Source organism: Molossus molossus, unplaced genomic scaffold (assembly GCF_014108415.1).
Source record: "Molossus molossus isolate mMolMol1 unplaced genomic scaffold, mMolMol1.p scaffold_m16_p_14, whole genome shotgun sequence".
NCBI lineage: Eukaryota > Metazoa > Chordata > Mammalia > Chiroptera > Molossidae > Molossus > Molossus molossus.
Genome location: NW_023425349.1, coordinates 58,325,704 through 58,353,004, shown reverse-complemented (window position 1 = coordinate 58,353,004; position 27,301 = coordinate 58,325,704). Strand labels below are relative to the sequence as shown.

The 27,301-nt window shown below is 40.2% G+C and overlaps 1 protein-coding gene and 1 non-coding gene across 20 annotated transcripts in view; both read right to left on the bottom strand.

The window, feature by feature from the left end:
• The window catches only part of KDM4C (lysine demethylase 4C), a 444,842-nt gene that overhangs the window by 408,858 nt on the left and 8,683 nt on the right, over nucleotides 1–27,301 (bottom strand). For 3 of the 19 annotated variants that reach the window (XR_004959515.1, XM_036261627.1, XM_036261629.1), the window contains exon 1: nucleotides 11,878–11,918. The exons of 1 other annotated variant lie outside the window; for it this stretch is intronic. Coding sequence is in view for 13 of the 18 variants with exons in the window: in XM_036261627.1 (XP_036117520.1) it covers nucleotides 11,878–11,887 (10 nt within the window). In the remaining 5 variants the exon portion in view is untranslated. Of the gene's footprint in view, nucleotides 1–11,877; nucleotides 11,931–27,301 lie in introns of those variants that run through there. 15 more of the 19 variants (XR_004959514.1, XR_004959516.1, XM_036261622.1 and 12 more) reach the window with 11 other exon arrangements.
• LOC118630377 lies at nucleotides 23,181–23,342 on the bottom strand. The gene has a single exon (XR_004959613.1). It is a non-coding gene; the product is annotated as a U1 spliceosomal RNA (small nuclear RNA).

The window sequence follows — 27,301 nt, the reverse complement described above, 5'->3', positions numbered from 1 at the left end:
CAACATACTGTAATAAAAGTTACGTGAATGTGGTCTCTCAAACTATCTTATTGTCCTATACAGGCAGCGTGGACATACTGGATAAAGGAATCATTCATGTCCCAGGCGAGACAGAGTGGGATGGCATGAGCTCTCATCATGCTACTCAAAATGGTGCACAACTTAAAACTTACATATTGTTTATTTCTGGGATTTTCCATTTAATATTTTGGACTGTGGTAACTGAAACCGCAGAAAGTGAAACCTTGGATAAAGGGTGAGTATTGTATTAGAAAACGGAGAGGGGGAAAACTTCTGTTCAGTCATAACATTTACAACAAAATAACTACCTATATATTAGACATTTTAATATTTCCCCTTGGGATAAAGTTTCCATTCATCTTTAACAACACAATGACCAGCTACCATCTTGATTAATTAAGCCATGACCAAATCCTAAGGCTGAAGCATCAAACTAAACAAAAGGTTACTATAACACATGACAGTTAACTCTGCTTTCTAGCAATTAAACTATACTGACATCAAAGTTGTCATTTCAACCAAACTGAATGATATACAAAATTACCTGCACAATGAGATTTGAACTAAATGTTTTTCACATTCTGACAGTCTCACTTAAGAGGCAGCCAGGTAAAGGGGCAAGACCAGACCTGAGAGCCAAACAGACTGGATTCTAATTCCTCCTACATGCTCCCACTTAATTATTACCTGCAGGACTTCAGGAAAGTTACTTAAACTAGGCCTCTGTTTCCCCATCAGTAAAATGGGATAACATCTCCCCTAACAGCATTGTGATGGAAATTCAATAAACTGCCAAGCTGTAGTACAAACAAAAACTATTCAAATTTAATCTCTTCTATTAGCTTCTTTCCCACTGCTCACAGACATGCTCAACTCTCTTCCATATAATTTGTAAAGGCTCCCTATACACCACAACCCCTCCTAGACCAGACAGACCCCCAGCTATAGCACTCTCCACACTTATCATAGATAGAACCCCACAGAGAGTAGCATACACTCCTTTTGTCCACTTCATCTATTCAATCTTCAATCCCACTGCAATCTTATATTTCCATCTACCAGTGAATTGAAACAATTCTGGAAAAGGTTGCCAGTGACTTTCCAAATACTATATATCCAAAATGTATGTTAAGTTGCTTTTAGTCCTCTTACCACTATGCAGTCTTTAAAGCTAAGCAAGCCCTCTCCTGGCACAGCTTCTGCAAAGGATGGAACATACCTCAACCTCCACTCACTCTCTTATGGTCACTCCACTCTCTGGAACTCCTTTCTGTGCTTCTCCTTGACCAAACCCTCAGCCCATGAAAGCTATTCCCCTCCATTCCCTCAAGAATTTCTCCTACCTACAGCACTAAACCCAGGCAGCCAATCCTGCAGACTACAATTTAACTGAGTTAGCTCAATCACTCTCCCCTTGAACTCACAATTGGGTAACAGAAAACCATGAGGGGCTGTGGTACCCATTGTCTTCCTTTTGCATAAACAGAGAATGACAGGAGGAGGGTGATGAGCAGAGAGGAGTATCAAGAAAATGCAAGGCCCTAAAGAGAAATTTGAGGAGGAAAAAAGGAAAGGAAGAAAGAACCCAAGCCTCAGCTATCCCAGGCATAATGCAGGTCATGTGGTAAAAACCTGAAGAGTCCGCATCCCCAAGAGACTTCATAGTAAGGAGAGTAAAATCTACATTGCAACAGGCATTCCAGATATGATTAAAATTCTTCTAATATAAAGAGACTTGAATTCAGAACTGGGCAAAGTAGGAAAAGAGGTGAAGGCCCATACAACTCATTCTTCTTGCTCAACAGATCCAGCAGAGGTAGTTTGGCACTTAAGTAACAGTTCTGGTGACAACCAAATTCCTCCAGTGCAGAGACTCAGAGCAGAAGGTTCCTGTGCTGTGGACGGGAGCAGCCAGCTACTGTGGTAAGCTGCTCTTCAGGGTGCTTCTCCCTGCACCTCTGGGAGGTCCCACCATTTGGAAGATCCCGGGTCTTCCCTGGGAGGAGGCAGTAGGAGCTGCTAGGGCCCAACAACCTGAGCCCACCAGCGCACCTGGCACCATCGAACCAGTGGACACTCTGTATCAACACAGACCAGTGCACAGTAGTGGAGTTGCCAAGGTGCCGGTCCCAGAAGCCTCGGACAACAAGGAGTCCAGCACCATCCCCCATAGTAGCAGCCCAGAGTCGAGATGTATCCCCAGCAACAAAGGCTGGGGAGCAGACATCCATCCCCAAGCAACAGAAGCACAGACCAGCAGCTGAGCCCCATCCCCAAAACTATAGCAAAAGCTAAGCAGGAGTTGAGCCCCATGGGGCAGCAGCACTCCCCAGCACCAGTGACGGCACCTCGGGCTCCATAGAGGCCTGTGTGGTCCAGTAGCCCACAAGAACAGTGGGAAGTCAGAGCCCTAGAGAGACTGGTACAATCCAGCTGCCTGCCCACCGGAACTGCAAGGTGCAGGGGCACTGGAGAGGCCTGTGTGACCCAGCAGGGACTGTGCGATCCAGTTACCCTCTGGACCTGCGTGGTGCTGAAGCACCAGAGAGGCCAGTGCAACCCAGCAGAGACTCTGCCATCTAGTTACCTGCGGGACCTGCAGGGTGCTGAAACGCCAGAGAGGCCTGTGCAACCCAGCAGGGACTGTGCCATCGAAGCCTGTGTGACCTAGCAGCCCATAACATAGGCATAGAGCCTGGTCCCCAAAGGGACTGTGCAATCCAGTTACCCGTGGGACCTGCAAGGTGCAGGGGCACCAGAGAGGCCTGTGAGACCCAGTTGCGCACAAGACAGGCATAGAGGATGTGAAAATGGAGGCTGAGTGAATGGAAGCTACACAGACCATCTCCCAGGACCAAACGGGAATTACAACTAAAATAAAGACAAATCGTCGGAAAAGCCAACAGAAAAGCAGGACCATATAACCACGGACACTGGTAGGATCTGCGGAGGCTAGAGAGGGTGGCCGGCTGGGAGCTCAGAAACAGCAGCAGTCTTAGCTATTAGCAGCGTCCTTGGGAAATAAAGACCAAGCACTCTCCACAGTGCAGAGAGCCAGGACAGAGCCCTAAAATAGCCACAGCCACTCATCTGGGGGCTACCACAGAGGGAGAGTAGACTGGGCTGAAACTCTGTGGGAACACCCAGGATTTGGAGGGCACTCAGAGTTTTTCCTGAGTTGCTGCCACAAAGGACAGTGGCAAGTGTGCTCCTCCCCAGAGCTTAGGGGAAAAGCAGCAGCCCCTGCCCTCAAAGATTCAGCCTTTCACAGGTGAGACAAAGAAATGCAAATTGAGGCTCATTAACAACCAGCATCTATCCCACCCTCTTTAAACCCTCTTATGCAGAACACCAGGGATATATTCCAAGGAACTGAGTAACTGAGACTACTAGCCACCAGGAAAAAGCTAGAGGGTAACTGAACCTTTCCTTGGCTTGCAAATCTACCCAGGAAAGTAAAACTTGATAGTGTTGTTTAATGTGGGCCCACCCAGGCTCATCCAAACCCAGTAGAGAGAGTCACAAACAGCAGAACACCAACACCCACAGGGAAAATTTGGCAGGCTCCAAAACCCACTGAGATAGCCAAAATGGTGAAACAAAAAAACAAATTGCAAATGATAGAACAAGAGACCTCTATTGAAGATGAGATAAATGAAATGCAGCTAAGCAAATTATCAGAGCCATGATCTTGAGGAAGCTGAACAGCATGAGTAAGAACATCAGCACCATCAGTAAAGATATAGAAACACTGAAAACCAACCAAGTGGAAATGAAGAATGACATAGCAGAAATTAAGAACACATTGGAAAAACTAACCAGCAGAGTAGAGGAAGCTGAGGACGGGATCAGTGAATTAGAAGACAGGGTAGAAAAAAATCAACTAATAAGAAAACCAAAAGGAAAAACCAATTAAAAAACAGGAAGAGAGTTTAAGAGAACTGTGGGACAACTGGAAACGTAATAACATTTGCATCATAGGAGTCCCCAAAGAGGAGAAAATGGGCAAGGGTTAGAAAATATATTTGAAGAGAGAACCGAAATGGTGGCGAAGTGAATGGAGCTACACAGACCATCTCCCAGGAACAAACTGGATTTACAACGAAAATAAAGGCAAATTGTCAGGAAGGGGCAAGCGAAAGACACCTTGGAGGAACACATAACCAGAAACACCGACTCAATCCTGGTAGGCTTGCGAGGATGCGAGAGGGGGCCAGGAGCCCACGGTCCGCAGAGGCCTGTGCAGGGACCAGGGAACTTGGCATGAAGTTACTGCTACTGCCTCCCTTGCGACCCTGCATGGGTCCTGGGAACTCTGTTGCCTGCTAAGCCCTCGGCTGGTGCCGCAAAAACTCGCGGGGACCAGGGTGGGATGCTGCTACCAAGGCTGAGTCCCGCGAACTCTGCATGCTAAGCCCTCGGCTGGTGCCGCACAGACTCGCAAGGACCAGAGGACTCGGCGGGATGCTGCTACCAAGGCTGAGTCCCCCGAACTCTGGGTACTAAGCCCTTGGCTGGTGCCACACGGACTTGCAGGGACCAGGGGACTATGCTAGAAGCTACTGCCACCACTGCAGTGTCCCGCTACCGTGGCTCAGTCCTGGGGTTTCTGCTGAGTGCAACGCCCTTGGCTGGAGCCCCAGCTGGGCCTCCCTTGGCTGGAAGCAGCAACCTCGGGTTAAAAGTCCCAGGCGGCTCCATGATGCAGAGTCCGGACAGAGGCTAAATTGGCAGCAGCCACTTACCTTGGGCTCCAGCAGAGGGAAGGCAGACTGGACTAGAACTGTGTGGGGACACTCGGGTTTTGGAGGGTGCTAAGAGCTTTCCCTGAGTGCAGCGACGCAGGACTGTGCTCATTTTACTCTTTCCCAGGGCCCTGGGAGAAGCGACAGCCCCTCCCTCAGAGATTCAACCCCACCTGGTGGCCATTGAAATGCTAATTGAGGCCCATTAACAACCAACAGCAGCCTGACTCTCAGGAAATCCTCTTACACTGAGCACCTGAGGGAGTTTTTCAGGCAACTCAGAAACCAAGGGTCTGCAGGTGAGCTCTACTAATAGTCTCCAGGCAAAAAAAGCTAGAAAATAACTACCATTCCCTGGGCTAGCAACACTAACCAGAAAAGCTAAGACTTGACGGTGGTGTTTAAAGTGGGTCCTCCCTAGTGCATCCAAACCCAGGAGAGGGAGCCACAAACAGCAGAACACCAACACCCACTGGGAAAATTTGGCAGACTCCAAAGCCCACTGTGATAGCCAAAATGGTGAAAAACAGACACAAAAGGCAAATGAAAGAACAAGAGACCTCTACGGAAGATGAGATAAATGAGGTGCAGTTAAGCAAGTTAACAGAACTAGAATTTAGAGCCATGATGTTGAGGAAGCTCAATAGCATGTGTAAGAACATGAGCACTGTGAGTAAAGACATAGAAATGTTGAAAATCAACCAGTTGAAATTAAAAACCAACAGGAAGAAATGAAGAATGACATATCAGAAATGAAAAACACATTGGAAGGTCTAAAAAGCAGAGTAGGAGAAGCTGAGGACCAGATCAGTGAATTAGAAGACAGGCTAGAAGAAATCAACCAATCAGAAAACCAAAAGGAAAAAACGATTAAAAAACAGGAAGACAGCTTAAGAGAACTGTAGGACAACTAGAAACGGAATAATATTCGCATCATAGGAGTCCCTGAAGAAGAAGAAAATAAGCAAGGGTTAGAGAATATTTTCAAAGAAATAGTGACAGAAAACTTCCCTAATTTGGTGAAGGAAGAAGGCATTCAAGTTCAAGAAGCACAGAGAGCCCCAAGTAACAAGAACCCAAACAGGCCCACACCAAGACACATAGTAATCAAACTGCCAAAAATTAAAAACAAAGAGAGAATCCTAAAAGCAGCAAGAGATAAGCAACAGGTTACCTACAAAGGGAACCCCATAAGGCTCTCAGCTGACTACTCACAAGAAACACTACAGGCTAGAAGGGAATGGCATGAAGTAATCAAGGTCATGAAAAACAAGGATCTGAATCCAAGACTACTCTACCCAGCAAGACTATCAATCAAAATAGAAGGTCAAATAAAGAGCTTCCCAGACACAAAAAAAAAAAAAAAGGCTAAGGGAATACATTAGCACCAAACCAGCACTGCAAGAAATGTTAAAAGGACTGCTGTAAATACCAGGAGAAATGGGAAGGAAAATAGAACCACACTAAACAAAAATGGCAATAAATAAGTACATATCAATAATCACCTTAAATGTAAATGGACTGAATGCTCCCATAAAAAGACACAGAGTAGCTGATTGGATAAGAAAGCATGACTCATCTATATGTTCTTTACAACAGACCTACCTCACAACAAAAGACTCACATAGATTGAAAGTGAAGGGATGGAAAAAAATCTTCCAAGCAACCAGAAAAAAAAAAAAAGCTGGGGTAGCAATACTTATATCTGATAAAATAGATTTCAGAATGAAGGCCATAATTAGAGACAAAGAAGGCCACTACGTAATATTGAAAGGTTCTATCCAACAGGAAGATATAACCTTGATAAACATATATGCACCCAATATAGGAGCACCAAAATATATTAAAAAACTTCTGGAGGACTTCAAAGGAGAAATTGAAAGCAATACAATCAAAGCAGGGGACTTCAACACCCCGCTGACATCACTGGATAAATCCTCTAGACAAAAAATTAGCAAGGAAACAGAGACTGTAAATGAAGCACTAGAACAAATGGATTTAATAGATATCCACAGAGAACTACACCCCAAAACTACAGAATTCACATTCTTCTCAAGTGCACATGGGACATTCTCAAAGATAGACCACATATTAGGGAACAAACTAAGTCTCTACAAGTTCAAGAAGATTGAAATTATATCAAGCATCTTCTCAAATCACAATGGCATGAAACTAGAAATCAATTGCAAGAAGTACATACAAAGACATTTGAACACATGGAAGCTAAATGGCACGTTATTAAACAATGAATAGGTCACCGAGGAGATCAAGGAAGAAATCAAAAACTTCCTGGAAACCAGAACCGAAAAATGGCGGCGGAGTGAACGGAGCTACACAGGCTGTCTCCCAGAACCAAACTGGAATTAAAACTATAACACAGACAAATCGACTGGAAAAACCAACAGAAAAGCAGCTTGCGAGGACCATACAACGAGGGACACTGACTCCATCCCGGTAGGCTTGCGAAGGCGCGAGACGGGGCTGGGAGCCCACGGTCGGCAGCTCGGCAGCGGCCTTAGCTGGGAGCAGCGCCCTCGGGTTACACTCCCAGGCGTCCCCACAGTGCAGAGCCGGGACAGAGGCTAAAACAGCCACAGTCACTCACCTTGGGCTCCGGCAGAGGGAGGGCGGACTGGACTGGAACTGTGTCAGGACACTCGGGGTTTGGAGGGCGCTCAGAGCTTTGGCTGAGTTGCTGCCACCCAGGACGGTGGCCACATTGCTCCTTCCCAGGGCTCTGAGGAGAGGCAGCAGCCCCTCCCTCGGAGATCCAACCCCACCCTGTGGGCCATTGAAGTGCTAATTGAGGCTCACTAACAACCAGTATCTGCCCCACCCTCGGAAAAGCCCCTTGGCTGAGCACCAGAGGGAGTTTTTCAATCAACTGACAACCCAAAACTCATCAAGTAACCTAGACTGCTAACCTCCAGGCAAAAAGCTAGAGGATAACAGTACGTTTCCTGGGCTGGCAACTTTAACCAGGAAAGTAAGACTTGACAGTGGTGTTCAACGTGGGTCCTCCCTCGCTCATCTAAACACAGGAGAGGGAGCCACAAAGAGCAGAACACCGACACCCACAGGGAGAACTTAACAGGCTCCAAAGCCCACAGTGATAGCCAAAATGGTGAAACACAGAAACAGAAGCCAAATGAAAGAGCAAGAGACCTCCACCGAAGATGAGATCAATGTGTAGCAATTAGGCATGTTAACAGAGCTAGAATTCAGAGCCATGATCTTGAGGAAGCTGAACAGCATGAGTAAGGACATAGAGACACTGAAAATAAGCCAATTGGAAATTAAAAACCAACAAGAAGAGATAAAAAATGACATATCAGAAATGAAAAACACATTGGAAGGTTTAAAAAGCAGAGTAGAGGAAGCTGAGGACCAGATCAGTGAATTAGAAGACAGGGTAGAAAAAATCAACCAATCAGAAAAACAAAAGGAAAAAACTATTAAAAAACAGGAAGACAGCTTAAGAGACGATGGGACAACTGGAAACGTAATAATATTCGCATCATAGGCATCCCCGAAGAAGAAGAAAATGAGCAAGGGATAGAGAATATATTCAAAAAAATAGTGACAGAAAACTTCCCTAATTTGGTGAAGGAAGAAGGCATTCAAGTTCAAGAAACACAGAGAGCCCCAAGTAAGAAGAACCCAAACAGGCCCACACCAAGACACATAGTAATTAAAATGCCACAAATTAAAGACAAAGAGAGAATCCTAAAAGCAGCAAGAGATAAGCAACAGGTTACCTACAAAGGGAACCCCATAAGGCTCTCAGCTGACTTCTCACAAGAAACACTACAGGCCAGAAGAGAATGGCATGAAGTAATCAAAGTCATGAAAAACAAGGATCTGAATCCAAGACTACTCTACCCAGCAAGGCTATCATTCAAAATAGAAGGTCAAATAAAGAGCTTCCCAGACAAAAAAAGGCTAAGGGAATACATTAGCACCAAACCAGCACTGCAAGAAATATTAAAAGGACTGCTGTAATTAGCAGGAGAAATGGGAAGAAAAATAGAACCACACTAAACAAAAATGGCAATAAATAAGTACATATCAATAATCACTATAAACGTAAATGGATTGAATGCTCCCATAAAAAGACACAGAGTAGCTGATTGGATAAGAAAGCATGACTCATCTATATGTTCTTTACAAGAGACTCACCTGTCAACAAAAGACTCACATAGGTTGAAAGTGAAGGGATGGAAAAAATTTTTCCAAGCAAATGGAAAGCAAAAAAAAGCTGGGGTAGCAATTCTTATATCTGATAAAATAGATTTCAAAATGAAGACCATAACTAGAGACAAAGAAAGCCACTATGTAATATTGAAAGGATCCATCCAACAGGAAGATATAACCTTGATAAACATATATGCACCCAATATAGGAGAACCAAAATATATTAAAAATCTTCTGGAGGACTTCCAAGGAGAAATCGACAACAATACAATCATAGCAGGGGACTTCAACACCCCATTGACAGCACTGGACAGATCCTCTAGGCAAAAAATTAGCAAGGAAACAGAGACTCTAAATGAAGCACTAGACCAAATGGATTTAATAGGTATCTACAGAGAATTACACCCCAAAACTACAGAATACACATTCTTCTCAAGTGCACATGGGACATTCTCAAAGATAGACCACATGATAGGACACAAACTAAATCTCTACAAGTTCAAGAAGATGGAAATCATATCAAGCATCTTCTCAGATCACAATGGCATGAAACTAGAAATCAATTACAACAAGAACATGCAAAGACATTTCAACACATGGAGGCTAAATAGCATGTTATTTAACAACGAATGGGTCACCGAGGAGATCAAGGAAGAAATTAAAAACTTCCTGGAAACCAATGAAAATGAACACACAACAACACAAAATCTATGGGATGCAGTGAAAGCAGTTCTGAGAGGGAAGTTAAGTTCATAGCATTACAGGCCTACCTCAAGAAATGAGAAAATTTTCTAATAGACTATCTAACCACACAACTTAAAGAACTAGAAAGCAAACAAAAAGAAAACCCCAGAGCAAGTAGAAGGAAGGAAATAGTAAAGATCAGAGCAGAAATAAATGACAAGGAGACCAAAAAACAATTCAAAGGATCAATGAAACAAAGAGCTGGTTCTTTGAAAAGATAAACAAGGTTGAAGGACCCTTAGCTAGACTCACCAAGAAACAAAGAGAGAGAACCCAAATACACAAAATCAGATGAAAGAGAAGAAGTAACAACTGACACCACAGAAATACAAAAGATTGTTAACAAATATGAACAATTCTACGGCAACAAATTTGACAATCTAAGCGAAATAGACAAATTTCTAGAAACACATAGTCTCCCAAAACTGAACCGGGAAGAGATAGAAAACTTGAACAGACCAATAACAACAAAAGAAATTGAAGATGTAGCCCTGGCCGGTTTGGCTCAGCGGTTAGAGGCGTCGGCCTGCGGTACAGAGAGACCCGGGTTCGGTTCCCGCTAAGGGCACGTACTTCGGTTGCAGTTTGTCCCCGGCCCTGGTTGGTCGTGCGGGTGGCGGCCACTCAATGTGTCCCTTCACATCGATGTATCTCTCTCTCTCTCTTCCTCTCTCTCCCTCCCGCTCTATCTGAACAAAAAAAAAAGAAAGAAATTGAAGATGTAATCCAGACTCTCCCAGCAAACAAAAGCCCTGGCCCAGACGGCTTCACGGGGGAATTTTACCAAACATTCAAAGGATAACTAATACTCATTCTCCTCAAACTATTTCAAAAAATTCAAGAAGAAGGAAGACTTCCAAACTCGTTTTATGAGGCCAGCATAATTCTAATTCCAAAACCAGAAAAAGACACTACAAAGAAAGAAAACTATAAGCCAATATCCACGATGAACACAGATACCAAAATTCTGAACAAAATACTAGTAAATTGAATCCAACAATACATAAAAAAAATTATTCAGGGCGCCATCAACAAATTATCAAACAATAAGTGTTGGCGAGGGTATGGAGCAAAGGGGACTCTAGTACACTGCTGGTGGGAATGCAGAATGGTGCAGCCACTATGGAAAACAATATGGTGTTACCTCAAAAAATTAAAAATTGAACTTCCATTTGACCCAGTGATCCCACTTCTAGGAATATACCCTAAGAAGCCTGAAACACCATTCAGAATTTATGTACCCCCATGTTTGTAGCAGCACTATTTACAATAGCTAAGATCTGGAAACAGCCCAAATGTCCATCAGTAGATGAATTGATAAAAAAAGCTGTGGTACATATACACAATGGAGTACTATGCAGCTGTAAGAAAGAAAGATCTCTTATCCTTTGAGACGACAAGGAGGGACGTGGAAAGTATTATCCTAAGCAAAACAAGCCAAGCAGAGAAAAACAGATATCACATGATCTCACTTATTTGTGGAGTATAATGAACATAACAGTCTGAGGAACGGGGTAGTCCCAGAGACGTGAAAGTGGGGTACAGACCAACAATCCCCAGAAGAGGGGGTGGGGGGAAGAGATAAACCACAGAACTTATATGCATGTATGCATGAACAATGGACATGAACAACAAAGCTGGGGGCAGGGTGTGGAGGGAGGGGGAGGGGGGAATCAGTGGGGGGAAAAGGAGAAACATCTGGAACAAAAATAAATTAATTAAAAAAAAAAAAGACTCAATAAAAAAAAGTAACAGTTCTGGCACTGTTCTTTATCCCTGGATCATAACTAAGATGGTGTTCTCATGGCAAAATGCAGCAGCAACTCTCTGCTCCCCAGATCTCAGCCAAGGTGCTATGATTCTATGCCCTGATTCTTGAGTTTTCCATTTGTAGCAGATTTGACAGTTCCCTTGGCAGCCCCTCCAACAGTTGTGTTCTGGAGACATCCCAGGGGATGGGTCCCTGGGGACCCAGACAAGAACCTGCTCTCCAACCTTCAACATCTCCAATAACAAATCCCTTTCTGCTTAAGTTAACCAGGGCAGTATCCATTATCTGTAATTGAAGCATGACTGATAAAATTATCAAATATAAACTGGTAACAACGGTGAATGGGAAAGAAATCTGATATACAAATACCCGATGTGAATCAAATGCAGGTTTTATTCATACCTGTTTGCATTTTGTCAGCAATCCTTTCTAATAATCAGTTCCTTGGTGGATCTTAAAAAAATTAAATTGAATGACTCAAAATTCATTTGGTAGTATTGAGTATAACTACTAACTGAGCTATTTAACAAACCAGCCAGCCACCCACAGCTACTTATTCTTACTGGACTACTACAGTAGAAGCTCTCAAAAACCTACTTAACAATTCATCACATAAGGGATACTATATATATTATTGTTCTGAAAACACCATTGCTGCTCACAATACATGCAAGGCTAGTATTATATCTTAAGTATCAGTTGAACTGCAAGCTTACCAAACAACAATGTTTATTTCCAATCCAACTTATGCCTGTTGTGCCATTATGTGAGATAATTAAATATTATTTAAATAGATGAAGTATGATAACAACAATGTTATTGTTTCTATTAAACTTAACTTGAATCTTTTGGAAAGATCCAATCAAGATGAGATGATTTTTTAAAAGGATGTTAAATGTAGTGTGGAAACTGCAACAGTAAAAGGTTACAAGGTAGTGGGGTTTGTAAAATCTAGCAGGGCTCATATTACTTCAAGTGTTTTAACTCTCATTCTACTTTAAAAATAAAAAAGGAGAGAGAGAGAGACAGAAACTGAAAGAGGTAGATGCTGCATAGTGAGTGTGGTTTATGTAAGAGAGGAAATGCAAGACAACAACCTTTGCTCAAAAAAAAAAACTGCCTTACAATCAAAAACAGGCAAATAAATGTATAAGTTTTAATTAAAAATAAAATAATAGATGTATATAGCTTTCTTTATGATTTACATGTTTAACCAAAATAAAAACTACTCGATAACTTTTGTAAAGAACCATTTTGTGTATTAAGCATAAAAATAATGTTAAGGTCAAAAATTGCCGAAGTCTTTCCTCATGGCTAAATATAACTATTCTTTTCCCTTATCTCTTCCATACTGCCCCCACCCCAACTTTAGGAAAAAGTCCAATCAATGAGGGAGTTCAACCTGAGTTAAAGAATATCACAAAGCTCTGTGGGTTTATTCTTATACTTGTTGCTATTATAAATAGAATTTTTAACTTTTTCTTTAGAAATAATTTCAAACACAGAAAAACTGCAAGAATAGGAAATAAAATTATCTATACTTTACCCAGAATCATCTTTTAATACTGTACCACATCTGCTTTACTAATTTGTGTTCTCTGTCTCTACACTGGACCAAAAACACAGGAGGGAGTGCTGTAATAAATCATAAATTCCTAACTGGGCAGGTCATGGTGGGTAGTCACACCCCTACCCCGTAACTTTTTTATTTTTTCCCCTCACCCAAGGATACTTTTCCATTTATTTTCAGACAGACTGGGAGGGAGAGGAGGGAGAGAAACATCAACATGAGAGAGACACATGGATTGGTTGCCTTCCACTGGACCTGGGAACCTAACAAAAACTAAGGCACATGCCCTTGAAAGGAATCTAACCGTGACTCTTTGGTCGGAGGGCTGACACTCTAACTGCTGAGCCAAACCAGCCAGGGCCCCATAACTTCTTTAGTGAAATATTTTTAAACTAGCCCTGTCCGTTGTTCTTATGCATCTAGGTTAACACACCTTTGTAATACCAGAAGTAATACCACTCACAAGTATTATCACTCTCAAGAAAACACATAATCTTAACTATCCTGTAATCTAATACCAACCTTGCTTTCTCTAACCTTCATGTAAACTTCCTCACCTTCCCTCCTTAATTTCAAATGCGTAAAAGAAACTGTAAAACTGTTCTCATTTGAGATCTTGCTTCTCAGTAACTCTCATCAGTTTTGGTTCAAATAAACTCTTATAAAATTATCTACAGGTTTGGACATTTCTTAAGTTGACAACACATACACAATAAAGTATATAGGGCAGAATATTCTGTGTGTATATATGTATACACAATTTTTTTCTTAACCATTTGAGAGTAAGTTGCATATATCATGGCCCTTTATCCCTAAAGTTTACTGTGCATTTCGTAAGAATAGGGGTCTTCTCTTACAAAGAGACAGTAGTTTTCAACTCCAGTAAGTTTAATATAGATCCCAACTGTATCTAATTTCTGTATTCCAATTTTATCAAGTGAACCAATAATATCCTTTATAGTGCTTTTCCCCCTCCAGTAGGGAACTCTTTAGTATTCTTTAATCTGGAATATTTCCAGAGCCTTTCTTTGTCCTTAATGACACTGTCATTTCTGAAGAATACAGTCACTTTGTTTTAACATTTAAACTTTTTTCTTAATCCTCACCCAAGGATATGGCTTTTTTGTTTTGTTTTGTTTTTGTTTTATTGATTTGAGAGAGAGAGAGAAAGGGAGAGGAAGAAACATCAATGTGAGAGAGAAACATCAATCAGTTGCCCCCTGTATGCATCCCAGTTGGATCGAAGCCGAAACTTAGGTATGTGCCCTGACAGGGAATCAAACCCACAACCTTTTCAGTGTACAGGATGACGCTCCAACCAACTGAGCCACACTGGCCAGGGCTTAACATTTAAAAGAACATTTATTTGTTTTATTTTATTTATTTTTTGTTAATCCTCACCCAAGGATATTTTTCCATTGATTTTTAGAGAAAGTGGAAGGGAGGAAGGGGAAAGAAAGAAACATTGATATGAAAGAGACACATCAATTTGGCTGCCTCCCATACAGCCCCCACTGGCCTGGATCAAACCTACAACCCAGGTACAAGCCCTTGACCTGGAATTGAACCGAGACCCCTCAGTCCGAGGGTTGATGCTCTAACCTTTGAGCCAAACTAGCCAGGGCCATTTATTTGTTTTAAATAGAACATTCTTATTTTGGTATGTTTTAAGCTAAATATACTTCATTTTGTGGCTGATACATAAAAATGTCATTTTTAAATTAATCTGATATCCAACTAACTTGCTAATAATTCCTTGTTTCCAATAATTTGTCTACAGATTCTTTTATGATTCTATCTATATTACCATGTGAAAACTGTCATAGAATAGTGATTTTTTTTTTCCTTTATTGATTTCAGAGAGAGGAAATGAGAGAGACAGAGAGATAGAAACATTGATGAGATAGATTATCAATTGGCTGCCTCCTGCATGTCCCCCACTGGGATTTAGGCCCACAACCTGGGCATGTGTCCTGACCAGGAATCAAGCCAGCGACATCTTGGTGCATGGGTCGACGCTCAACCACTGAACCACACCAGTAGGATGAATAGTGATTTTTTTGTTGTTATTTTCTTCACAATACTTATTGCTGTTATTTCTCTTTCTCATCTTACTGACCTGGCTAGGACATCTAGTGCTAAATAAAGAAAGGTAATGACAGTGGAATGTCTTTTTTTTTTTTTATATGTTTTTATTTATTTTTAGAGAGGAAGGAAGGGAGGGAGAGAGAGACATCGATGTGAGAGAGATACATCAATCAGCTGCTTCCTGCATGCCCCCTACTAGGGATCGAGCCCAAAACCTGGGCATGTGCCCTGACCGGGAATAGAACCAGGACCTCTCAAATCCATGGAACGATGCTCAATCCACTGAGCCACACCAGTCGGGAGGAATGTCTTATTATAATGGGAATGATTCTAACCTTTATTCCTCAGAACAATGTTTACCATATAGGTACCCTTTAATAGGTTAAAAAGTTCTGTTCTAGTACTTTCTCTAGGAGGGTTTTTTGTTTGTTTTTCTTTTAAATCACAAATACATGTAGCATTTTATCAAATGCTTTTTCTGTATCTGTTATGACAAGTTTTCACCTTTCCCTATTGTGATTAAGTCTGATTCTTATGTTGAACCCATCTGTATTACACAACCTGATGATGATGTATTATCAGAATGGCACACTGTGGAATTACGCACACTAGTATATTTTAGGTTTCATATCTTCATAAGTGAAGCAAACTTGTAATTTTCCTTATTCACACTGACCTGTCTGGTCCTGGTATTAATACTTGTTGCCTGAAAAAATGAGTTGGGAAGTGTTCCTCAAAGAGAGAAACTTGGAGTTTGTGAGGGTTAGAATTAAGTATTATTTGAATACTTTGTAGAAATTGCCTGCAAAACTATCTGAACCTGGTATTTTCTTTGTGGTAAGACATGTAAGTACAAAATCAATTATCTTAATTGGTACATTTCTACTACTTCTTGAACCCATTTTAGAATTTCTATTTTTCTGGAAACTATACATTCAAATACATTAGCATATGTTTTTCATGGTCTCATCTGTAGTCCAGCACTCTTTTCAGTCCTAATGTTCTTGTTCAATTTTTCCCCTAAGGTGAGAACTACAGCTCCCATCACTCTCAAATATATATACACATAGCCCAAATAGTTAAGAACCACTGGACCAGATCTCAGACACAGAAGTGGGCTGAGCTGTGACTCCATCAATACCTGGAGGTATGACCTCATCTAAGCACTTCATTCTTGTTAATGTTAACTCTTAGCACCCTTTGTACTTAAGAAATTAAACAAAATTCAGTGTTCCTAAACACTGGGGAGGAATGGTTCTACCAGTCCACAGAAAAACAGGAATGAAAGTGCTCTGAATTTTTTTAAGTGTCATCTTTTATTATTAGAGAATGTTCTTTCTGCTTTGTTGTTTTTTAACATAACATTAGATAGCAAGTTTAAAAATTAAAAGTTGACAAGCCTACATCAGTCCAACTTATTTTTTCAAATCTAGAAATCTGGGAACCAGGGAACTAAATGATCTCTGAGGTCCTTCATGACCCCAACGTTATATGGGAGAGAGAGGAAGGAAAAGAGGGTAGAGAGTTGGAAGGCACTAATTATTTACCTTAACAAAAATCAAGTAACTTACTCAAGTTCAAGTCCTTATTTAACCAATACCCTCTTGGTTTCCAAACTTTTAACTCTACAAAACTCCCAACCTCCACCTAGATACAGGAATCTTCCCAAAATAACATTCTTAACAAACCATTCTCTCAGTAAAATTGGCTTCCATTTGCAAACCATTTTAACTTCAAATTCTTCATCTTGACAAATAAGATAACTAGTCCCATCATTTTCCTCCAAAGCATATAGGTGTTCAGACTTTTCTATCGTTCATTCATTCAAGTGACAACTCTCTATTTCTACAGCAAAATACAAAGATCAATAAAAAAAAATAGCATGATAAAATTTTTAAACTTCAAGGACAAAGAAGCAAAAAAGAAAGAAAATACAACTTTCTTATCTTAGATTGGTAAAGATAAGAGAACTATCTCAAAAATGCAAAACACAGCATTGACTGTTGAAAGAGCCACACACTCTATGGTAATGATAAGTAAAGCAGACCACAAAGTCATCCTAAGACTATCCCTACAGAAGCATCCAAGCAGAAGTAGAAGAATGTTTGCATTACTAACAGTAGAGGCAGCTAACATTTAAGCACTTAATGTAACATCAAACTCACTCTTTTAGCTTTGAAAAGATAAACTGCAGAGAACTGAAGAGACAGGTAGGTGGCAAGGGAGGCTTAGATGCTTGAAATCTACTTCCATCTGGCCCGAGGTGCAGAAGCCAAAAGTTTTAAAAAATTCTTCCCAGGATAACTGCCTAACTTGACCAAAATCAGAAGAGAATCAACAAAAGTAATAAAGGCTGGACAATTCCTTCCCCTTGTTAGAAAGTGGATATCCAGAAGGGTGAGGACTCCTAGCAAAATTGACGATACAGGCAGTATGTTACTTCAGACTCAGATTCAAGGTACAAATATAAATGCTATAGGAGTTCCTGGGGAAAAGAAAAGACTACAAATAGGCACTGCGAGGGAAGGCATAGAGAAGAGGGGAGTTTGAGATGGGCCTTGAAGGTAAATGGGACTTGGGTAAAAAAAAAAAAGTGAGCTATCCCTATATGGTGTATAGGGCACACAGAATAACACTAAAAAACGAAATGTTAACTCATTTAATCCTCCTAAGGGCCCTACAAGGTAAGTATTATTAACCCTATTTTGTAAGTGATGAATTGGAAGCCCAGGGCAGTGTTCTCAAACTTTTTGGTCTCAGGACCCCTATATATTTTTTTGTTTTAATGTTTTTACTGATTTTAGAGACAGCAACATCAATATGAGAGAGAAGCATTAACTGGCTGCCTCCTGCACACCCACTACTGGGGACTGAAACCACAACACAGGCATGTGCCCTGACTGGGAATGGAACCAGAGACCCTCTGGTACATGGGATGATGCTTAACTAACTGAGTCATACTGGCCAGGGAAACCCCTTATACTTTTAAAAATTAATAAGGAGCCCAATAATAGCTTTATTTATGTGGAATATATATTTACTAAAACAGAGAAATTTTTAAGTTATCAATTAAAAGATAAATTAAAAATTCCCCCTATGTATGAAAACTTTAAGATAATTTTTAAGCCCAGCTAGTGTCATTCAGTGAATCGTCCCATGGACTGAGAGGTCCCAGTTTGATTCCCAGTCAGGGCACATACCCAGGTTGCAGGCTCGATCCCCAGTACGGGGCATGCAGGAGGCAGTTGATAGATGCATCTCTCTCAACTCAATGTTTCTCTCTCTCAATAAAAACATATTTTTAAAGAAAGATAAATTTTAATTGTTCATGGGTCAAAGGCAATAATGGGTCTGAACCAGGAATGATTTATCCCCTTGGGGAAACTGGCAATATCTGGAGTCATTTTTGTTTGTCACAAGTGGAGGATTGCTAGTAAGCATCTAGCGAATAAAGGACAGGGATGCTGCCTGACAGTTTACAATGCAGAGGATAACACCCACAACATTGACCGTTGCCTCCTGCATGCCCCCCACTGGAGATCTGGCTCACACTTGGGTATGTGCCCTGACCTGGAATCTAGCTGGCGACCTCCTGGTGGATGGGTCAATGCTCAATCACTGAGCCACACTGCTGGGCACTCCCAGCTTTTAAATAATGCAATCAATACCAACTAGTAATTCTAAATGAATAAAAAAAATTATTTTCCTATGATTATGAATAATATGCAAACCTAATTTGCTTCCTAAATTCCTATTAGTATGTAGTGGAATTAGTAAGGACACACAAAATGACCAAAGAAAGTGATTTCAATCATTTCAAAAACTTGCATTTCACATGATAGCAAGCTGCAACCAAAACTTGCTGGACTTGGACTGTCTCTGTCCAGAGGCCAAGGAAGAAATGCTTCCTGGCACCAGCAAGAGCTACCTGAGTCTCCCAGGTCCCAATGCCCTGACCCACTTTACTTGCTGCGGCTTCTTGACTAGCATCTCCATGTTGCCCATCATGTGCCCCTGCAGGCCATGGGCATCCACCTCAGGCAGGCTGGCTAGCCAGCCACTGGTCAAATCCCACACTGAACCACAACTACATACCCAGGGGTTCCCTGGCACCAGGGGTGGAACTGCATCACCATCAGCTCTCCAGTGAGATAACATCTGAGCTTACCTAAACTATTTAGGGTTATCAGTAAATCACCCATTCTTAGTTTCAACTATAAAAAAGGAGGCCCAGCCCTGGCCAGTTTGGCTCAGCGGTTGAGTGCTGGCCTGCGGACCAGAGAGTCCCGGGCTCGGTTCCTGCTAGGGGCACAAACCACAAAAAAAAAAAAATGAGGCCCAAATTTTTAAATATTTTTAAAACACTTAAACGCAATTTAGTATACAAACTCTGAAATTATTCCTAACGAGTCACAATCACATGAGGTATAAGTTATGCTTAAAAAAAAGAAATAAAAAGTTGGCTGCCCAGACAGTGTGGCTCAGTGGATTGAGCATTGTCCCATGGACTGAGAGGTCCTGGTTCGATTCCCGGTCAGAGTACATGCCCCAGTTGCTGGCTCAATCCCTGGTAGGGGGTGTGCAGGAGGCAGCCAATTGATGTTTCTCTCTCACATGGATGTTTCTATCTCTCTCTCCCTTCCTCTCTCTCTAAAAAAAAATCAATAAAAACATATTTTAAAAAAAAAAGAGTTGGTAAACAACCAACACAACAATCTTCTAATCCTTGCTTGTTTCGTTATTAATGAGTGCAAAGAATACTATTTTAAAGAATTATGGCAATTGGCACCACTTTAGCAGCTGCCTGTCCAAAAGACCAATTTGAGAGAAAACAATCTGCTATATTTTCATCCTATATGCAATGTTTGGCATAGTACCTTGCAAAGGTATTTGCTGGTAATTTCTTCTCTTTAATCTTGATACCAATACAGGGCTTCCTTGATAGGCGAACAAATCTAAAAGTATTTTCAATGTCTACTAGATCAGTTTAATTTTCTCAAAATCTCAAATATTTAACCAAATTATGATAAACACAAATACAATCATTATATAAACACAAAGGAAAATCATAGACTGTTATCCAATGTTTCTCACTGATTATAAAATATGGTTTTAAAAAATGCAAGACCAGCCAAGCCAGTGTGGATTTGTGGCAATGTACCAAGAGGTCACTGGTTCCATTCTGGGTCAGGGTACATGCCCAGGTTGTGGGCCATGCAGAAGGCAGCCAATCGATGTTCTCTCTCATGGATGTTTCTATCTCTGACTCCTTCTCCCTTCCTTTCTCTCTAAACTCAATAAAGAAAAAAAATGTTTTTTTAATGCAAGACCAATCCCTCACAACGTCCACAAAAATAAACTATCAAGGCAATGTTTTATTTGTTTGTTTCATAATTTTTCTCTTTTTTTAATCTCTTTTTGTTGTTAACCCTCACCTAAGGATATTTTTCCACTGATGTTTTAGATAAAATGGAAGGGAGGAAGGGAGAGAGAGAAAGAGAGATAAAACAATTGACGTGAGAAAGACACATCAATTGGTTGCCTCTTGTACAACCCCAACCAGGGTCAGGGATCGAACTGCAACCCAGGTACGTACCCTTGACTAGGAATCGAACCCGAGACCCTTCGGTCCAATACTCTTACCGCAAAACCGGCCAGGGCCATAATTTTTCTTTATTGTTAATAGCAAACAAATGCCTCCACTTGTCCCATCTTTCTCCGTTTGCCTGGTCTTTTGCGGGGGAGGCCCATAAGCGAACTCATTCAACAGTGTGATACTACCCTCATGGACAATAATTTGAATACTAACATCTTATTAAAATAAAACTTAAAAAAAAAAAAAAAAAGCCTTGCATTTGCTTTTTTCTTTACTGTGCTTTAACATACAATATTTCATTTTCATTCATTAAAGTTTTCGAACATTAGCAGGCTGTAACTTTTCCCATTTGAGAGATGATAAAACTAAGGCCCAGAAATGGAAATGACTTTCCGAAAGTCAGACAGCACATAGATGCAATGAAGAGATTGCATGCTTAACATGTCCCAGACCTAGGTCACAAATATAACTGACCTTTTTATTAGGCTCTCCATCTACCACAAAAAAAAAAAAAGCCCACTGAATTTAGAAAAACTCTATAGCACCAAGACCAGATGGTTTCAAAGACTTACACTCAATTTTTAAGAAACAGAATCCAATGCTATTTAAGCTGTTCCTGAGCACAAGAGGAAAAAATAGTAAGCTTTAAGCTTTAAAATCCTTTAAGAAACAAGCCTACAGCAGCATTTAAAATCTTGCTCCCTGGCATATGTCCTCAGTTTGGCTCAAATAAACTCACAGAAATTCAAAAAAAATCTTTATAAAAAAGAAGCAAGTCTAAAATGGGTAACATAACCTGACAATTGGCCTAAGAAAACTGCAAAACAATTTAAGAGAACTGATGAAAAGTCTTTCAATAGATGAGCAAGCAAAATCCAAAAGCACATTAAAATAATAAACCATGACAAAAGATTATTCCAGGAATGCAAGGATGGTTCAATATTAGTACATTTGTTATATAATTATTTGTATATGTATGTATAGATAGATAAGAATATAAACACATACACATATAAATGTATACCCGAACCAACACACATTTTCTAGCTCTATTCACTAAGCAACACCCCAATATCAGTAACACCTAGATCTTAGTTCGTAATTATTTGGGGTAAGGGAAGTTCAAGGTGAGCCTAAATATCTCACTACACCCAAAAAGAAGTGTTCAAAGAATGATGGGACATGTCAAAAGGACACAAAATCCCAATTGAAGTGTTCCCATGTGTCAAGCCTATTAAATGTAAGCATTAATATAAATAACATTAACAGATTATACTCACTGAATAAAATAGAAAACCATAAATCCAAATTGATCATAATAAATGAATAAATTAAAAGCTCAATAAGGAACATGATATTTACATAGTTTTCCTAAAACAAACAGTAACTTTGGAGCAGAGAAACATAGTTAATCAAGCAACAAAGAGAACATTACCAATAATGTTCAATTCTAACTCAGGGCACAAGCCCGGATTGTGGGCTCCATCCCCAGTAGGGGGCAAGCAAGAGGCAGACAATCGATGTGTCTCTTCTCCCATTGACGTTTCTATCTCTCTCTCACTTCCTCTCTCTCTAAAAAAAATCGATAAAGACATTTAAAAAATAAATAAAAACATATTTTTAAAAAATAGAACAAAATAAAAGTGCGTGCCACTTGGTAAGATGTAATTAAAAGAATACAGCATAGTCCTGGCTGGTCAGTTGGCTGGAGCATCATCCAGTACACCAAAAGGTGGTGGGTTCGATTCCTGGTCTGGGCACATGCTCAGGTTGTGGGTTCTATCCCCAACTGGTGCATGTACAAGAGGCAACCATTCAATGTTTCTCTCTCCCCCTTCCTCTTCCTCTCTAAGAATCAATTAAAGAAAGGGGGGGGAGGAAGAGGGAGGGGAGGGGAGGAAAGAATACAGCATAGCTGGGTGCGGGGTACAGGAGAGGTTGGGTAGAGGTAGAGGGATTGAGAAAAGAAACAGAAAGAACTGATGGACAGGACAACAGTGTGGTGACTGTAGGGTGTGGTGGGGGTGTGGAGAAAGAGGAAGGTATAGGGACAATGAATGGTGATGGAAAAAAATAAAGAATGCCCTGGCTGGTTTGGCTTATCAGTTAGAGCATCAGACCAAGGACCAAAGGTCTCAGGTTCAATTCCTGGTCAAGGACATGTGCCTATGTTGCAGGTTCAATCCCCGGCCCAAGTTGGGGTCGTGCGGGAGGCAACCAATCAATACATCTCTCACATCAATGTTTCACTGGAGAAATATCCTCAGGTGAGGATTAACCAAAAAAACAAAAAAAAAAAGTTTAAAATAAAGAAAAAGTAAATAAAGAATACAGCATAATCTATGATATTCCTGACAATGACGCTTCAAGAATCTAATCATGAAGAAATAGCAGAAAAACAAAAATTAAGGTAGAATCTGTAAAATTAACTGGTCTGTAATGTTTTCCCCCCAGGGGAGAACACAAACGCAGTCCACCAGTACCACAAATTATGCAGTGGAGTTTCCCACATTTGGGAAATCACAGGTGTCAGCACATCCAGAGTACAATGGATAAGCCTCACCCTGGGAAAACTACCTTCATGATCATGGTATCTCCCTGCCAGGTAAGTATTGGCCTGTAATTTTTAAAGGTGACAACATTATTAAAACCAAAGACGACTACGGACTATTTGAGACTGCAGCTACTTTCCTGAAAACAAGAAAATGCATGCATCATTCTGGACTATATACTTTTGCAAATAACAAACGGTGAAATGTAAAGGGTTAAAAAGTAGATGATAGTAATATATCACTTTAATTTATGTAAGAAACTCTCTTTGTGGACCCAAGACATTATTAATATTATAATTAATTAATGTCAATTAATACTTGACAAAGGAGGAAAGAGCATACAATGGAGTAAAGACAGCCTCTTTAATAAATGGTGTTGGGAAAATTGGACAGCTACATGCAAAAAAATGAAACTAGACCACCAACTTACACCATACACAAAAATAAACTCAAAATGGATAAAAAACTTAAATGTGACCTGTGAATCCATACAAATCCTAGAAGAAAATGTAGGCAACAAAATTTCAGACATCATACACAGCAGAATTTTCACTGATACATCACCCAAGGCAACAGAAACAAAGGAAAAAATGAACACATGGGACTACATTAAATTAAAAAGCTTCTGCACAGCAAAAGAAACAACCATCAAAATGGAAAGGGAGCCCAGTATATAGGAGAGCATCACTGCCAATGATACATCAGATAAGGGGTTAATTTCCAAAATACATAGAGTACTCATACAACTCAACAAAAGGAAGACAAAGAACCCAATTAAAAAATGGGCAGAGGAACTCAATAGACACCTCTCTAAACAGGACATACAAATGGCCAAGAGACATATAAAGAAATGCTCACCATCACTAATCATCAGAGAGATGCAAATTAAAACAACAATGAGGTATCACCTCACACCTGTCAGAATGGCCGCCATCAACAAATCATCAACAAAACAACAAGTGTTGGCGAGGGTGTGGAGAAAACGGGACTCTAGTCCACTGCTGGTGGGAATACAGACTGGTGCAGCCACTATGGAAAACAATATGGTATTACCTCAAAAAGTTAAAAATTGAACTTCCATTTGACCCAGTGAACCCACTTCTAGGAATATACCCTAAGAAGCCTGAAACACCAATCAGAAAAAATATATGTACCCCCATGTTCATAGCAGCACTATTTACAATAGCTAAGATCTGGAAACAGGCCAAGTGTCCATCAGTAGACGAATGGATAAAAAAGCAGTGGTACATATACACAATGGAATATTATACAGCTGTAAGAAAGAAGGATCTCTTATCCTTTGAGACAACATGGAGGGACCTGGAAAGTATTATCCTCAGTGAAACAAGCCAAGCAGAAAAAGACAAATACCACATGATCTCACTTATTTGTGGAATATAATGAACATAACAGTCTGAGGAATGGGGTAGACCCAGAGACGTGGAAGTAGGGTACAGACTGACAACCCTCAGAAGAGGGGGTGGTCGGGAGAGGGAAGAGATAAACCACAGAACTTATATGCATGTATGCATAACCAATGGACAGGGACAACAAAGCCTGGGATGGGGTGGGAGGTGTGGGGAGGAGGGTGTCAATGGGGTAAAAAAGGAGAAATATCTGTAACAAAAATAAAATAAAAATAATAATAATAAAAAAGAAAGAAAGGAACTGTCTTTGGAGGAAATATACACCAAAGTATTAAAAAGTGATGGGCACGAAGGCAAAATTTTCAAGGAAATAAAAGTTCTTTGCACTATAATGCGACGTTTTTAAAGTTTGAGATTGTCCCAAAGTTAAAAAAAAAAAAATTAAACTGAAATTATTAATAGTAAAGGTAATTTTTTTAATGTGCAAGATTGCCCTGGCCAGTTTGGCTCAGTAGTTAGAGCATCGGCCAGTGGTCCAGAGAGACCCGGGTTCAGTTCCTGCTAAGAACACATACCTCGGTTGCAGTTTATCCCCAGCCCCGGTTGGGGTCGTGCTGGTGGCAGCCAGTCGATGTATCTCTCTCACATCAATGTTTCTCTCTCTCTCTTCCTTCCTCTCTCCCTCTCACTCTACCTGAAGATGAATGCAAAGAAATTATCCTCGAGTGAGGATTAAATAAATAAATAAATAAATAAATAAATAAATAAATAAATAAATAAATAAGTAAATAAATAAAATGTGCAAGATCTATTAAAAGATAGATATCTATGGAAAGATAGATATAGATAGATATATTTTTTAGAAAGAGAGAGGGAGGAATGGAGAGATGGAAACCGATCTGCTGGGGATCGAGCCTGCAACCTGGGCATGTGCCCTGATCAGGAATTGAACAGGGACCTCTCAGTCCATGGGACAACACTCAATCCACTGAGCCACACGAACCAGGCTGAAAAGATAACTTTAAAATGTCTTTTACAAGAACGTAAGACAAATAAAATCACATACCATATTTTGGGGCAAGAAAACTCAACATCTTAAAGATATTTCTCTGTATAATATTTTTCTATAAATTTATTCCCAATAAAACAACAGCTTTTAGCCCTGGCTGGGTAGCTCAATTGGTTAGCACATTGTCCCAATATACCAAGGTTTCAGGTTCCATCCCTGGTCAGGGCACATACAAGAATCAAAAAATAAATGCATAAATAAGTGGAACAAATATCTTTCTCTCTCTCTCTCACTTTCTCCCTATCTCAAATCAATAAATTTTTTTAAAAATTAGTGTTTGGAACTTCACATACTGATTCAAAAGCTAAATGTAATGAGAAAAAAGAAACAATAGCACAGAAAGTTCTGAAAACATGTTATAAAGTTACAACAATTAAAACATTGAGGTAATGGTAATAAATAGACTGATCACTGTTTGAAATCAACCTAAAAGACTTTTAATATTGCAATGATTAAGTAAATTATGGTACACACATATAATATAATATTCTGTGTTCATTTTTAATAATGGTACTTTATATATACTCATATTTTTAAAGTCACATCCAAGTTAAACCATTAATTTTTTTTTTTTTTTTTTTTTGGTACGTGCCCCTAGCGGGAACCAAACCCGAGACTCTCTGGTCTGCAGGCCGATGCTCCAACTGGAATGTAAACAAATGTCTGATTAAAAAATGAGTTAGAAGATAGAGATAATGAGAGAGCAAAAATGAAGGAATATGTGTCATTCTTTAACCTCGTTGAACAGGAGAAAAATATATCTGCAGGAAGAATGTTCTGATGAACAGAGGTGAGTACTCTTCAGGGTCAGAGAAGCCCAGCAGGTGAAAAACACCCTGTTCAGATTAGTCTTCAACACTACACCCATCTCCATCTCCATCTGCCCTCCATTGCTTTTCCATGGACCAAGACATTCTGGAAAGAGCCCCAAAGAGCAGACACATATGCTTTGGATCCAGGTTCCAGTTCTTTTTGTGAGTTTGATTAGGGAGTAACATCGAGGACACTAGTCCTCTAATTCCTGACATACTCTGGATCAACTGGAGAAGTTCAGATAACTGAACCTATGATGTTGCAAATGAGAAAAGGACTATGAAGTGCCCTAAAACTGCTGTCATACACACACACACACACACACACACACACACACCCCAAAAGGTCCTATCTGTCCAACTGTCCTTACTTTAACATTTCCCTCTAATTTAAAGTTTTCCCACTCCTCTAAAAAATAGTAAATCAATATTTAAATACCTATTTTGTAAGGCTATCAAAGATATTTTTAAATATTTTATCTACTAATAAGGCTTGAGTGTTCAACTAAATTTCAAACATAGTTGTGGGCAAATTCACTGATGATTACACATTTAAACCAACACTGTATGTTTCTTTCCATTTTATTTGTAAGTTCCACTATAACTAGATATTTTCCAAATTTAACAGAAAGGCATCACCTACTTCATCCAAAACCCTCTCCATTCCTTCAACTCATGCCATACAGCTGGGTTTAATAAGGAATATTAGAACTTTCCAAATTATCGAGTTGTGAGCAACCATAAGTGAACATTCATTATCAACATGCTTGAG